The sequence below is a fragment of the Xyrauchen texanus genome, chromosome 28, assembly GCF_025860055.1.
Source record: "Xyrauchen texanus isolate HMW12.3.18 chromosome 28, RBS_HiC_50CHRs, whole genome shotgun sequence".
In the NCBI taxonomy this organism is placed as follows: Eukaryota; Metazoa; Chordata; class Actinopteri; order Cypriniformes; family Catostomidae; genus Xyrauchen; species Xyrauchen texanus.
The window spans coordinates 6729992-6745152 of NC_068303.1; the positions used below are offsets into that span (position 1 = coordinate 6729992).

Genomic DNA, 15161 nt, shown 5'->3' on the forward strand with positions numbered 1-15161 from the left:
ACATGATGATTAATAAAGCTAAATTTAGACAGGAAAAAAATGTTATGGTCTCAAGGCGCCACGTTAATGTTTTTTATGTTAATATTCTGATGTTAAAATAACCACATGTGCATCTCGTAGGTACAGTAAATTAGGCTTTATGCGGCTCCTCATTTCTATATATAGCAGGAATAAAGCGCATTGTACAGGTATACATGCATGCTTACACAATCACTTAGCCGGGTGTCAGATATCATAAAGATTTAGATCTCCATTGGAGTCCACCTATTGAGTACCCCTGCCTCAGAGAGTTCTCTCTGTCCTTTTTATTTTTTATGATAGCCCTTTCTATTTGCTTTTCATGGAATAAGCAATGGCCCTGACTCAATGTTTGCTTTAGTTTACATAATATTAAGTATATAATGAATTATAAATTGCTGCTATTCGGTGGACTATTCATTACAGCTCTTTTTGTGGCCTTTTGAGTGACTATCACAAACGCTCTCTCGCATTGTTATGTCAGATGCCTTTTACAGGTGAACTGGAACCCGATTCACCACAACAAATAGGGGGAGTGTTACAAAGTGTGCTAACACAGAACACTACAGCACAGTTTCAATTGCACAGCCTTCAGTAACATCTTCGATATTAGAAATTGTTTGCCAGCTATTTGAAAAGGTAATATGGGCATATTGTTTCCCGTCTTGCCCATGGTCTTGCTCTTGGTCCAGTTGTCCTGGGCTCAGGAAGACCCTCTTCTCCCTTTCTCTGAGCATCTGGACCCCAGTCACAAGGTGCGTCTGAAGTGGGGATTTGATGAGATCCAGGGCACCATCTCGTTCGAGTTCAGCATCAACACCAGCGGCTGGATCGGTTTTGGCTTCAGCCCCAAAGGAGGAATGACTGGAGCTGATATTGTCATTGGAGGAGTTGGACCAAAGGGCATTTACTTCACGGTAAACTCAAAGTCTGCAAAGTTTTTTAACATGTGTAAGATGAAGATGGATAAATGTCAATTAAATTAATTCCAACCTCAATAATTATTTTTCATTCTATTTTTACATTATTTTATATAGGCTATATATATTTTTGCATTCTTGATTTTGGTTCCTAATTTATTTATTTATTATTCAAATTTTTCAAATGTAGTCAGTTGAATATACCTTACAGTATGTAAATCCTTAAATTTGGGTTTCTCAGTAGCTGTAAGCTGTTATGAGGCATAAATCACAATTGTGACATCATTTAAAATCTGGAAGTGCTTCATGCAATCTGTATCAAACAAATCATTAGATGTTGTTAAATCGGTTTACAAACTGTATGTTTTGCAACTGATGCAAAGAAGGTCAAATCAGCACATATTTAGCCACAATTCAATAGAATTGTGCAATTTAGTGTTGATATAGTCCAGTTTAAGGTCATTGAAAATTAAGGTTGTCTGAGGAATTAAAAATAAGTAATCTTTTAAAAATCTAGTTTAAAACAAGTCAAGTTTGAAGAAGTAATCTTTGTGTCCACGTTGGTTTCAAATAAACAAAATAAATCAAAACAAAAAAATAATTGACGGAAAATGTCATGTTGTGTAACCATCGAGTAACAAACAACTCTTGAACTCTTTTTGCTACTGTAGAGAGACTAACTAACACAGCTTCCCTGTGAAATGCACTCTGACAGCAAATGCAACGAGTGTGCATCTTTTATTAGGAAGAAAATCAATGACATTGGAATGGATGTTTACAAAACAAATATATATATATATATATATCATTGATTTAAAAAAAAAAAAAAAATTATATATAAATATATAAACTTCCTCATGTTGCACTGAGATAGACAGCACCCGCCACAACAACTTACGAAATTAACTGAAAACGTCAGTTGTTAAGCACCTCCTATAAAAAAGCAATCTTGATAACTCCATATTAAACAACTACAGATCTCAAATTTTACATTCAGCTTAACAAATTATTAAACTCGAATGGCTACTTGGACAATTTCCAGTCTGGTTTCTGACCACATCACAGCACCGAGATGGCACTCATAAAGATACTTAATGATATTTGGCTAAATACTGATTCTGGCAAAATATCAGTGCTGGTATTACTAGATCTCAGTGAGTGCGTTTACGTGCACGTTCTTACAATTTATGCTGAATAAGCTGATAACGTGTGTGGTCATGTAAAAGCAATAAACGGTGTTCCTTTATCGGTGTAAGGTCATAAATGGTTTAAGAATAAACCTGTGGACACAGGTAAATCTTTGAACCATTATGCCGATTTTGCATGGCATGTTAACACCTTCAATGGTGTTTATCCAATGTGCGCATGTCTCTTAACGGTTTGATGTCAAAAGCAGAGAATAATGTGATTATTTCAAATCTCATGTAAACACGGTTTTCTTGCGTTGTCAGCTTATTTTTGGGGAGTAATCTCTGACGTGTCCCACAAGGCTCAATTCTTGCACCGCTCCGGTTCAACCTTTATATGCTCCCATTAGGCCAAATTATGAGAAAGAACCAATTTGTGTACCATACACCCAGATATACAGTACCTAACCTTATCGCCACATGACTACAACACCATAGACTCCCCGTGCTGTGCACTGATGAAATTAATACTAGTTGGATTTGCCGCAACTTCCTTCAGTTAAATAACGACAAAACAGAGGTCATTGTATTTGGCAATAAAGTCGAAACTCCCAAGGTTAACACATATCTTGACTCCAGGGGTCTAAAGACAGAAAATAAAGGAATCTTGGTTTCATTTTGGAGTCAGATCTTAGTTTCAGTAGTCATATCAAAGAGTAAATAATTCAGCCCACTTTCATCTCAAAAATAAAGTGTGAATTAGATGTTTTATATCCAGTTAAAACTTGCATACTGACTGCATTGCATCATTTGAACTTTGTATTCTTTTTCTTTTTAATTCATTTGAATAATTTAAAAGATCTGGACATAAAATTGAGTGTCATGTCATTGACCTTGAACTGGATATTTCCTGTCAGTTCCTCATTAGATCAAAACAGATAACTGTGGTTACAACAACATAGCATAACAGCACCTGTCTTTGCATAAATACAGGCATGTAAAAACATTTATTTTCCGTGTTAAGGACCGGCATGCTGATGGGACCTCCATGCCTGTTGTTGACCAGAAACAGAACTACAAATGCCTGTCTCTAACTGAGTCTGATGGGACAACTATCATGAAGTTTCAGAGGTCCATTGAGGCCTGTGATGAAAATGATCTTCCAATTACTGTGAGCAAGCTTAATCATTAAGTATGTTTTTATATTCCTAATGTAATGGCAGCCAGCTGGTAGGTAGCTGTGCACTGTGTAAACCTCACTCCCCTGGCCTTATGAGGAGCACTAGCGAGTGATGCTACTGGTAACAGTGGTGCCGTGACCCGGATGGGAGGGATGTTTAGGGGGATGAGTGTAACAGGAGCCTGCTGGTAAGTATCAATGCAGTGTGTAAACCACACTCCCCTGGCCTCAAGAGATAAACTAGCGACTGGTGCTAGAGGCTGTAGAGCCTGTAGCCTTAAGCCTTCTCATTAGCACGCCCGCCTCCCATGCTGGAGACCTCAGTTCAAATCCTGTTCGGAGTGGGTTGAGCAGGACTGTTACACTAAAAATGATGAGGAAATCAACACCATCAGTTTAACCCTCCTCTTTTATAATATGTAAGCGTTTCTCTGTAGTTATGTCCAGTAAAAAACAACAGTGTAACTATGGCATAGTAGGACAAACACAAACATTTAAGTGAATCCATGCAATGGACCAGGACGTTTCTATTAAATGCTCTCTCTCTGTCAAGATTCAGTTAGCTTTCTTGGTATGGTGAGAGAAAAGATTTATATTGCCTAAGCATAGTAACATTAAATTAAAAAAAAAAAAAAATATATATATATATATATATATATATATATATATATATATATATATATATATATATATATATATAGTTACACACATATACAGTACATGCTGTTCAAGAAAACAATGTAAAAATTCAATAAAATAAAGAAATAGTAAAAAGTGTACATAAAAGCAGTTTGTTATGTACTGTTTTCCATTTTATGCATGTGGCACAGTGTTTTGTCATTGTCTGGTAATTGTCTTGTTCCACTGGTTGAGAATTCCCTCATTTTACACTCTTTGTTTCATCCTATAATTAGACACTTCCCATCAAGCTGATTTATGCGTACGGACAGACAGATGACATCGCATACCACAGTACCCAAAGAGGGACGAAGGAGGTGAACCTGTTGAGGTACATGCCTCGGGTCACCGCTCCAGACAGCAAGTTTTTCAACATGACCATGGTCAATGTAAGAGAAATTTAAAATGTTTTGTTTTCTTTTTTGCCTTTATAATATTCTGTTCCTGAAAACGTAATAACTATGAACATTTGAACACACTGACTCACCATCATGTCATTCCATATGCTGTTTTTATGTTACACAGAAGGTAAAGAACAGTTCCTTTTGATGGAATTAAAGTTCATGGTGACCAAAAACGACAAAAAGGAATGACACACAAAAATCAAACAAACATCAAAGTATTGAATATGTCTTATGTGCTCTGAAGGCATATGATAGCTTTGTGTGAGTTACAGGTCGAATTAAAATGTTCTGGTCTGACAGGCATGAATAATGACTTCAAAACAAATAAAAAAGGTAGTTAGACTGAGTATCCAAGAAGCACAAGAATAAAATTATATTTCAAATAGACATCCAAAATAACAAAAATATGAGTCTGTGAAGCAAATATTACTAAAATGTAAACCATAAGAAGGAAAATACACACGGAGTGATTTAAAACAGGATGGCAGCGGTTTAGTCTTCGTTTATTGTGTGGGCTTCAGATATCTGAGTTCTCATGAGTAACTTTAACTAAGATCATGTACTGTATATCATATATGTTTTTCACTTCTTGAAATATCGATGCAAATTTGTCACAATTTCACACAGTTTGGAGATTCCACCATCAGGTAGAAATAAAGTTCATTTACTAACTCTAAAAATATAGTGGAACATCAAATTATATCCCTTACAAGTTGTTTTATGAAACAAAAGTGTATTATGTTTTTGTTAAACTATCTATAGGTCATGGTTTATTTTTCAATGATTATTTTTGTTATGTTTATGTTTACAATTGTATTTATGATCTAATGTGTATTGGTATTTTTCCACCTGTTGTCGTAGTTTTTCAGTCACTTGAATATGGGCTGGTGGAAGAAGTTGGACAGAGTAAAATGTTTGGAGTTTTTTGACCACTTCTTTTTTTTTTTTTGATAGTATTTTTGTTTAGTTTGAAGTGTGGTTTGAATTTAGAAATATGGTTGGTGTCACGCTTGTGGGTGAAGGCAGACACAGGACGAGGATCTATCTGCAGCGGCGGTTTATTAAACAAAGGGGGTAATACAAAAACATGAACAAAGGAAAACATCCACGATGGGAAAAAAGGTAAACAAAAACACGGAAGGCACACAAGGAGTTAACAGGAACACGGACGGCAGACAAGGAGATAACAGAGGTGAAAACAACGACGGAAAACTTGGGCATCAGGCATCTACATTAAACAAAGACCGACAGGGGTAAGGAGAAACAAACAGGGTTAAATACACAAACACAATGAAGACTAAACGAGACACAGGTGAGAACAATGAAGAGTCCAGGCAATGAGAGAGTCCAGGAATTGTGGGAATTGTAGTTTATACACAGACAGTGAAACACGGGGCGGACAACAAGGAAAACGTGACATGGCGTGCTGAGTGAAACAGAAAACACGGACCGGATCACAAGGAACGTGACATGGAATATGACGTGTGGTATGTGAAACCGAGAACATAGGGCAGACAACACAGGAACGTGACAGTTGGTTTAATTTATTCGTGTTTCAAGAAATGAATTAAATGTTTCAAAATCAAAAGTGTTGTGCATGCCAATACATATCAATTCTAGCCATGGTTTGTGTGTCAGTAGATTATTAATAATGACTACATTCTGTATAATTTAACAGAGCCAACAAATCATTTAAAAGGAGTGTGTCGCAAGTAAAATGCCTGACATTCAAGGACACAGTTAATGCATAAAAGAGATAAATCCATATTTCTATTGCTCTAATTCATTGCATACAGTCTATTTACACTGCCAAGTTCTTATTAAGTTGCTGTCTTTGTTTATATCACTGGTGCTGGACAGGGAATAGACTGTATAATAGGACACAGACCAGGCATGTGAAACACAAACAAAACACATACATGCAGATGCAGATATGTGTAATGTTGCAGAAAGGTTATTGATATAAATAGTTGCCTTTGAAACCACCAGTCAATGGAAACAATTGTCATATTGACGACCTTCTTGACCAAATCGCTTTAAATTCAGAACAGTAATATTGCTCATATCACACAAACTAAAGATTGTCATATATTGAACTGAGCATATTTATGTCCATTAAATCACACAGTTTACTATAGTGCTAGAAGAGCTTGCTTTGACATACAACATAAAGAAAAAAAGAAAAGATTGCCAGTTACTAGTTTCAACATCAAAGGCCATGTGACATGTGAGTCAGTCTTCCCACATTTCAGAAACTCTGGAACTATAAAACAGACATAACACAAGAGGACATGGTTGTCAGATCACCACTTCATAGCCTCAAACAAACCAGAAACTATGAGCTAGTATCTATGACCTAGTACCAATAACACAGATTTTTAATGCATATATCAACTTACCTTTACTGGAACACAAAATCCATGCATCTCTCTTTGCAATTGAACATCTCTGACACTTTGTTGTAAATGTCGGCCACTTGTTGAAGTTTCGATAGCCTTTTTTCTTCGTCGATGCTTACAATGCTGATATCCATTTTAGTGCTTAATAACGCATTAGTTTCGTGAACTTGAACATGCTGAAACAAAACTAAAATCTAGCCTATCAGATAGCATGACTGAAGGAAGGAGCTTCTGATTGGCTCACTCATTTTGGTTTTTACAAAACCTAATAATAATAGTCTTGACACACATCTGGTTTAAGCATGCCCTTTGTCCGGTTCTGTCTGAATACAGAAACAGATGATTGCTTTGCTGCACCCCTATTATTCACTGATAATTGTTACTCTGATAATCTTCCCCTCCAGTGAGCTGTTAACCTGAGAACCGTTGAGTAGAGTATTGACCAGAGTATTGAGTTAGTGAGAACTGATTTAGTGAGCCGGGTCCTCTACAAAGGTATCATGTGACTTCAGAAGGCTTAGAATATCTAACACAAGTCATATAGATGACTTTTATGATTGGTATTTATTTTGTGTGTGTTTTTTCACAGCAATGGTTGCCATGAACTGTCATTGAATGGAAAAGATTTACATGATTCTAGAAGAAATAAATTAATTTAGAGCCATAAAATGGCTCACATATAAGTGTGAGAAAATAATGACAGAATGAACATGTTTGTGTGAATTATTCTTTACAATTTTTAACCATTTCAGTTCAAAGTACCAGCTAATCGAACATACTATCACTGCAAGATCCTGAGAGCCCCGACCTTTGATCAGAAACAGCACATTTATCGGGTGAGTGACTATGACCTTTATTAAGATTATCTATTAAATAACCCATCACTCAAGTTCTCATCTGACTTCCTCTCGTCATTTCCAGATTGAGCCGTTTATTCAAAACGTTGACCTAGTGCATCACATGCTGCTGTACCGCTGCCCCCCAAGTGTGACGGTGCCATCTGAAGCAGAATGTTACACAGAGACAAATGAAAAATGTGTGGAGGTCGTTTCAGTGTGGGGAGTTGGAGGAGGGGTCAGTCTCTTGTCATTAAATGGCTATGTTTCCTTATTTTTAAACAAAGTTATAAACAAAAGTTTGGGAGGAGGATGATCATCTCCTGTCAATCACAATGCACTGGTGTATAAACTAGTGTTGGGTAAGCTATTTTGAAACTGTAGCTAACCAAGCTACACGGATCACATAATTTAAAGTATATGGTCAAAAATGTTGTAGTTTTATAGTTTAGAGCTGCTTGTGACATTTCCTCCGGTATCCCTGAACGACTCCAGATGCACCTCCATTTCTATTTACTTATTCTATGTATTAGCATTGCACTGTAAAAATAATAGATTCAAAGTTCTTCAGAGGGTTCCGCCAGTGTGGCATATGAGGAACCCCAAATAGTGCCTCAAGAATCTTTTATATTAATCTTTAATCTTATATATTTTGACAGTGATATTGTTACGTTTCCTCCCCGTCTAGGGGTCAGGAAGAAAACAAGTTATAAGGAACTTAAAGGAAAAAAAAAAAAAAAAAAAAAGTGTTTGGAGGTCTTCACTCCTGTCCCAGCCAACAATAACCACAACAGGTTATGAAAAAAAAAAAAAGTTTACAAGTTTTATTGTCCTCTATTAAATACAAAACAACAGGGAAGCATAAAGTCTTCAAGAGGGGACCAGGCCAAAATAACAAACAAAATGATTCTAGCTGAAAAGGGAGGCACAAACTACTTACCCTTACAGACAAAGAAATAGAAATTAACAACAAAAATCTTGCCTTACTCCCTACCTAGCAATAAACAAGAGAAAACCGGTTTAAACAAAGAAAATGGCGCCCACCTCTCTACCGCTTCCGTGGATACCAACGGGGAAAAGATCACACACCCAACAAAGGAGCAATATTTAAATTAGGTTAAGTTTAACAAAGAAAACAACTTGTAGATTCCAATTAACACCAGCATAGAAAAACACAAAGGCTATCAACGCTGGGGGCAGGAGGAAAGCGTCTCTCCTAGCAGTCTTTCCACTTCAGCTTTTTTCCCATGTTCATCTGGTAGTGCACCAATCAGAGCTGCTCAGCACTCGATCTTAATTACCCACCGCTGATGTAAATGAACCTGGTTGGGATGACATGGAACACAACGAAGATAACAGAAAACATACAAACAATGTATAGTCAATATACATACAACTTATACATCCACAGATGTAACAAGAAAATAAAAGAAAGATACGCCCTAGGACGTAACAGATATCTTCACTAATTAAAGGGATAGTTCCCACAAAAATGAAATATCTGTAATCATTTAATTTACTCACCCTCATGTATCCCAAAACCATTTAGCTAACTTTCTTCCTTGGAACACAATAGGAGATATTCATTCATGAAATGTAGACTAATATGGAGCTTTAAAGTTTTGTGGGTTCTATAATTGACTGTTAAAATCAGCAAAAATATTTCTGCCTTTTTACCCATTTCTCTTAGGCTTTTGAATTCCCTGAGGTAGCAGGACTTCCGATAGGAGGAAATGTTGGTAATATTCTCTATAGGCTTGAAGTGCATTACAACAATCCAAAACAAATGGCAGGTAATTACAATGTAAATCATGTGTCATTTATGCTACGAAACATCACGTGGCACTAAATGTACATTATGAGGCTATTGACCACCACAATGTAAGTGGACTCTCCTTTGTCACTTCTCCACACAGGTCGAGTTGATAACTCAGGTCTACGATTCTATTATACATCTAAACTCCGTCAGCATGATGCAGCTGTTCTCATGACAGGGCTCGGGGTGTTCCCTGGGTATGCCATCCCACCCAAAGCCAAGTCTTTCCTCACGTATGGTCTGTGTGACACTGCTTATATTTCAAAGGTACATGTTTAACTTCTCATATTCTATTAAGTGTCAGCATTAGCAGATGATTGTATAATCCAGTCTTGTTATGTGTTCTACAGGTTGTGTCTGGAACTTTACAGGATCTTCAGGTGTTTTCTGTGATGCTGCACACACACTTGGCTGGACGGAAGGTTCGAGTTGGCCACTTCAGGTAAACATCTCAGTGTAACAGTTCAGCAATAATGACAATATTGACCACTGTACAAAACAGCTTCAATCAGCTTACGGGTTTAAGGCTGGTCTCTTTTGCTGGTTTCAGAGTGGTTTCGGTCACCTGTTTGCTGTTTAGGCTGGGAGAGCCTTTTTTTTTTTTTAGCAGGGCAATGACAGTTAGTTTCTACAGGCAACAGTTTTGCTCAGAAAAACAAGTTTAGCTGCAATTGTCACTCCTGAGCATTAATAAGATGGATTTGGGCTATTATATGTAAAGAACAATGCAATGGTTCTTTGAGAGAGAACAAAGTTTAAACAAAATGAAAACAAAAACATCAAAGATTGTGCTGAGCTAAAGAAGCATCTCAGATTTCATTTCATTTTGGAGGCTACCCTCATAAATGTTACCTTTCTGCCTCTAAACCCTCCAAAAATTGGCCCCATTGACTTCCACTGTAAGTGCCTCACTGTAACCTTGAGATCTGCTTTTTTGTTAAGAGGAGTATGCATTCTCCTAGATGATTCAACTTTTATATTATGCCATAAATGCTGTTTATTTAGCGTAACTTAAATTGAACCCAGAATATTTATTTAAGAATAGAATTGAATGTAAACAAAGACTATAAAAGAAAGTAATAGACATTGTTCACAGCGGCGTTCACATGCCATCTTTGATTTTTGACATGAATGAAAAAGAGGCTGTGAGGGATAGACGTACAGTCTCTTCAATGACATGCACTGTATAAAGCGATCAAAAAATCAAAGGAAAGGTTTTTTTCTATGGTTTGCCAACAGAACGCTCCAAAAAACAACTGTACGACCCACTGAAGAGACTTCACCATTCACAGCTCATTGTCATTCCCAAAGATGGCGCAGTGGTGACTGGTTTTCAGACCATGATATGAATACTTCATTATATATTTTCTCTCACGGGGGAAAGGAGAGAAAAGTGATGACTCGACCAAAGGGTTAATCATGAGGCCACACGGTAAACTTGGGTGGACCAACTCTGCTTTGTTGTATGTGTGAGGGAATGTGTGTGTGACCAAACAACAATGTTGAATAAACACCAAATTGTCATACTAAAGTGAAATTGAATATACCTGTATGGAAATGAACTCAAGTAAAAGTTAAACTGTGAGGGTCTGGGTAGCTCAGCAAGTAAAGACACTGACTACCACACCTGAAGTCACAAGTTCGAATCCAGGGCGTGCTGAGTGACTCCAGCCAGGTCTCCTAAGCAACCAATTGGCCCAGTTGCTAGGGTAGGTATAGTCACGTTGGGTTAACCTGCTTGTGGTCGCTATATTGTGGTTCTCGCTCTCGGTGGGGTTCGTGGTGAATTGTGCGTGGATGCCGCGAGAATAGCGTGAAGCCTCCACACACGCTAGGTCTCCATGGTAATGTGCTCAACAAGCCACGTGATAAAATGTGCGGATTGACTGTCTCAGATGTGGAGGCAACTGAGATTCGTCCTCCGCCACCCAGATTGAGGCAAGTCACTACACCACCACGAGGACTTCCAAAAAAGGAGTTAAACTTACCCATCCCTGCTGAAAAGACTTTCAGTTAATAAGTTTATATCAGTGAGATATTACCCTCAGAGAATCAGGGTTACATCCGTGAACTAAAATCACTGTATCAAACTTTTTATTTTTGCTGCTTTTTGTAATCTCTTAAATTCTTCAGAGAAGGAAAACAGATTGATCTCCTGGCTGCGGATGAAAACTACAATTTTGAATTCCAGGAAGTGGTTAACTTGGGTAAAACTAAGACAGTGAAGCTGGTAAGTGTTAAATAGTTGGAATACAGCTTTCCATGCTATTCATATTACATAAATGTCAAAAATTCCATGCACCGCTAACATTTATATATTAGTCAAGTTGAAAAAGTGGTATTGTTTAACCAGGAAAGTTAAAAAAAAGGAATGCACATTTTTTTTTTCTCTCGCTTACAGGGTGACAAATTGCTGGTGGAGTGTACTTATAATACTGAAAGTCGCAGCACACTTACATGGGTTAGTACATTTACGTATAAACCTACAATGACATAGCATAAAATTTCACTGCCTCTTTCTATTAATTTCGTAGCCTGTTCCATTCAACTCGCAAAGTTCAAATTTTCAATCTACCTACTTGACGTGCGAAAATCTATTACTCAGATTTCACCGAAATACAGATGTACGGAGTCACGTCAACACGGCAGCACTCCAGGAGACATAGACAGTTGATGCCAAACATTCACTTTGCATTTAAATAAGATCTATATATCAGTTTAAGCTGCTATATTACATGATGATAAAACCTGTTTGCAGATACAGGTGTGCAAACACTAAGTAAGTTCTTCTGTTGATAATATGACACCTCCCTTACGAAAACGGCAAACTTGCGACAAATTATCCATTGTTGTCAAAGGTTTTCCGGATGTTCACCACTACCGGCGAAGACCTGCAAACTTCTGACAAACATTTTGGGGAATCAAAAGCTCATTTGCATGTGAAAATAAAAAAAATGGCAAATTTGTGGCAAGTTTAGATTTTTTTATAAGGGCTTCGAAACGAACGATAACAATTTTTAGCATTGTTTTTTCCCCCACAGTCGCGAGGTGGCTTCTTTGTTGACAATCGAACAATTGCAAACAAATGCTAGCATTGCATAGCAACGTTTACCTTCCGCAGTCACTAGTAACCTAAACTAGCCGCAAACTTGCCAGAAGTTTGCAGCTCTTCGCCGGTATTGGTGAACCTCTGGCAAACCTTTGGCAACAATTTGCTGCAAGTTTGCTGCAAAGTTAATTTGCATGTGAAAGTTTTTGGTGGTGAATTTGTGGCAAGTTTGCCACAAGCTCTTGATTTTCGTTAGGGGAGATTTCTTTGTAGACAGTCGCATCAAAATAATTGCTAGCATTGCATAGCGACGTTTATATTTTTCGCAGTCGCTAGGACACTTTTTTGTGGACAATCTGCAAATAACTGCAAAGCAATTGCTAGCATTGTCATTAGTTTCTTTATATGTCGTCTTCTGAGCGTGTGGAAATGGAATGCATTTATGGTTGGAAGTCTGTTTCGCATCTGACTTTGAATACAACACAGTGTTAGCATGTGTGCTCTGACATGTTGTTTTTTCTGCCTGAAGGGGGGTCTCTCAACTTTGGATGAGATGTGCTTGGCATTCCTCTATTACTATCCAGCTATGAGTTTGAGCGTTTGTGAGAGCTTCCCTGATCACAGAGTCTTACAATCTGAGATGGGGTCAACAGATGCTAAGTAATCCAATTACAAACTCTGGATCATCGTATGCATTTTTAGGTCACAAGTGTTGCCCTAATAATGACTGTGGCATTTATTTAATAACTTTGCAGTGACTGGGTCCTTATGATGTACAAGAAGAACTGGAATGATTCAACTATCAATCAATACCAACAAACATTGAAAAGAATCAACCAAGTTGTCATAGTTGCCAATTCTAATGTAAGTATCCATATCTCAACAATATTGCTGTAACCTCTATTACATTAACACTAATGGCATGTAATAATAACTATATCAACTATTGGAAATGTACTGTAATGTTATAAAGGCTGCATTATGTACAGCAGTAGCCCCAAACAATATATTTTTGGCCCGAATATGCAGCCTAGGTGAACCTAAAACCTAGCAAAAAAGACTGCCCGAACTAATGAAAATCATGTGACTGTGACGACTTTTGCAAAGTTGTAACACATAATTCATTACAAATATCACGGCAGTTCTGAGGTGAAATTACCACCGAATGGCGCTAAAAGGAAGTTGAATATTAATCTTAACAGATGAGGTTTAAAGGTTAAAGGGATAGTTCCCTCTAAAATTCACTCTCATCATTCACACACCTTCATGCCATCCCAGATTTGTCTGACTTTCTTTCTTTTGCTGAACACAAATGAAGATTTTTAAGAGAATATCTCTACTCTGTATGTCTATTCAATGCAATTAAATACTGGCCAGAACTTTGAAGGTCCAAAAAGCACATAAAGGTAGCATAAATGTAATCCATATAACTCCAGTTGTTAAATCTATATCTTCAGAAGCGATATGATAGGTGTGGATGAGAGGTGGATATATGCACAAAGAATGTGAACCTTCAAAAAGAAAAGTAGAATTTGAAAGTTAAAGTGGAGATTTATACAAAAAAGGGCTTAAATATGAATCTGTTTGTCACACACATTTATCATATTGCTTCTGAAAATATAGATTTAAACACTGGAGTCTTATGGATTACTTTTACGTTGCCTTAATGTGCTTTTTGGACCTTCGAAGCTCTGGCAACTATTTACTCGCATTACATGGACCTACAGAGCTGAGATATCTTAGCAGAAAAATGAAAGTCATACAGTACATATCTGGGATGGCATGATGGTGAGTAAATTATGAGAGAATCTTTGGTTGAATTATCCCTGTAATGCTAAATTGAGTTTGAAAAAACAAAACCTACATAACTGGCACAATGCATACACAAAGAGCCATGTAAAATTAATTTAGCAAAAATGTAGGTGCAGTAATGTGTTTCTATGAGACCAGGTTGCAAAGGGAAGTTGTTTCAGAATAACTTGTTTCAAGTTATACATTTTGATAAAAGTTGATGAAAATGTTAGATGACACATGTTTAATGGAAGGCAAGGTAGCATGTGGCATCACTATTTCTGGCCATCTGTGATGTTTTTGAAGGACCCTTGTTAACTGTACCTAACATCCTTTTGCACGTGTATTTCCAGAACTTCTACAACACCATAGGGACGATTCCTGATCTTAAAGTCAACACGCCTGCACCCTGCATTAGCGGTTGTGCCACCAAATTTCTTGCTTGGATATCGCTGCTCCTCTGCTTAGCCATGCAATGGGCTTCCGTATGAAACTTTAATTAGCAAAATACTGTAGTGCACTTAATATCTATTCTTAATCTATTAAAATAATATATTCTTAGCATAAATTTGTCTGGTTTTCCAGTAAAAATATCAAATAAATGTAAAGCATAGATTTTGTTGAATTCAACTATGGCGAATTATCAGTATCCATATACATGTACACACATATTATACATGCTATTTGTTACTCAAGGTGGTGAGAAAGTTGGATGTTATTGTGACTAGAAATGTGTCAAAATAAAAATAAATTGAAGCAAAAATGGGACAATCTGATGGAAGAACTAGACAGACAGACAAAACACAAATATTACAGCAAGCTTGTATGTAATAATTTATTAATGGGACTTTTTATAAAAAAATTTTAAGATAAAATGCTTCAGGTGATACAGCTGAATATAGTTTTATGATCTTTATATAAACTGTCACATTTCTTCAACATG

General features: G+C 37.0%; 1 protein-coding gene across 1 annotated transcript; it reads left to right on the forward strand.

The window, feature by feature from the left end:
* The first annotated feature begins 330 nt into the window (after window positions 1-330).
* Window positions 331-15161, forward strand: LOC127622166 (DBH-like monooxygenase protein 2 homolog). Its single transcript, XM_052096141.1, has 13 exons — window positions 331-935; window positions 3090-3236; window positions 4160-4312; window positions 7479-7562; window positions 7648-7800; window positions 9253-9355; window positions 9479-9645; window positions 9729-9820; window positions 11512-11608; window positions 11780-11839; window positions 12957-13087; window positions 13183-13291; window positions 14572-15161. Exons 1-13 carry the CDS (start codon window positions 663-665, stop codon window positions 14707-14709), a joined length of 1707 nt encoding a protein of 568 aa, XP_051952101.1. The 5' UTR covers window positions 331-662; the 3' UTR covers window positions 14710-15161.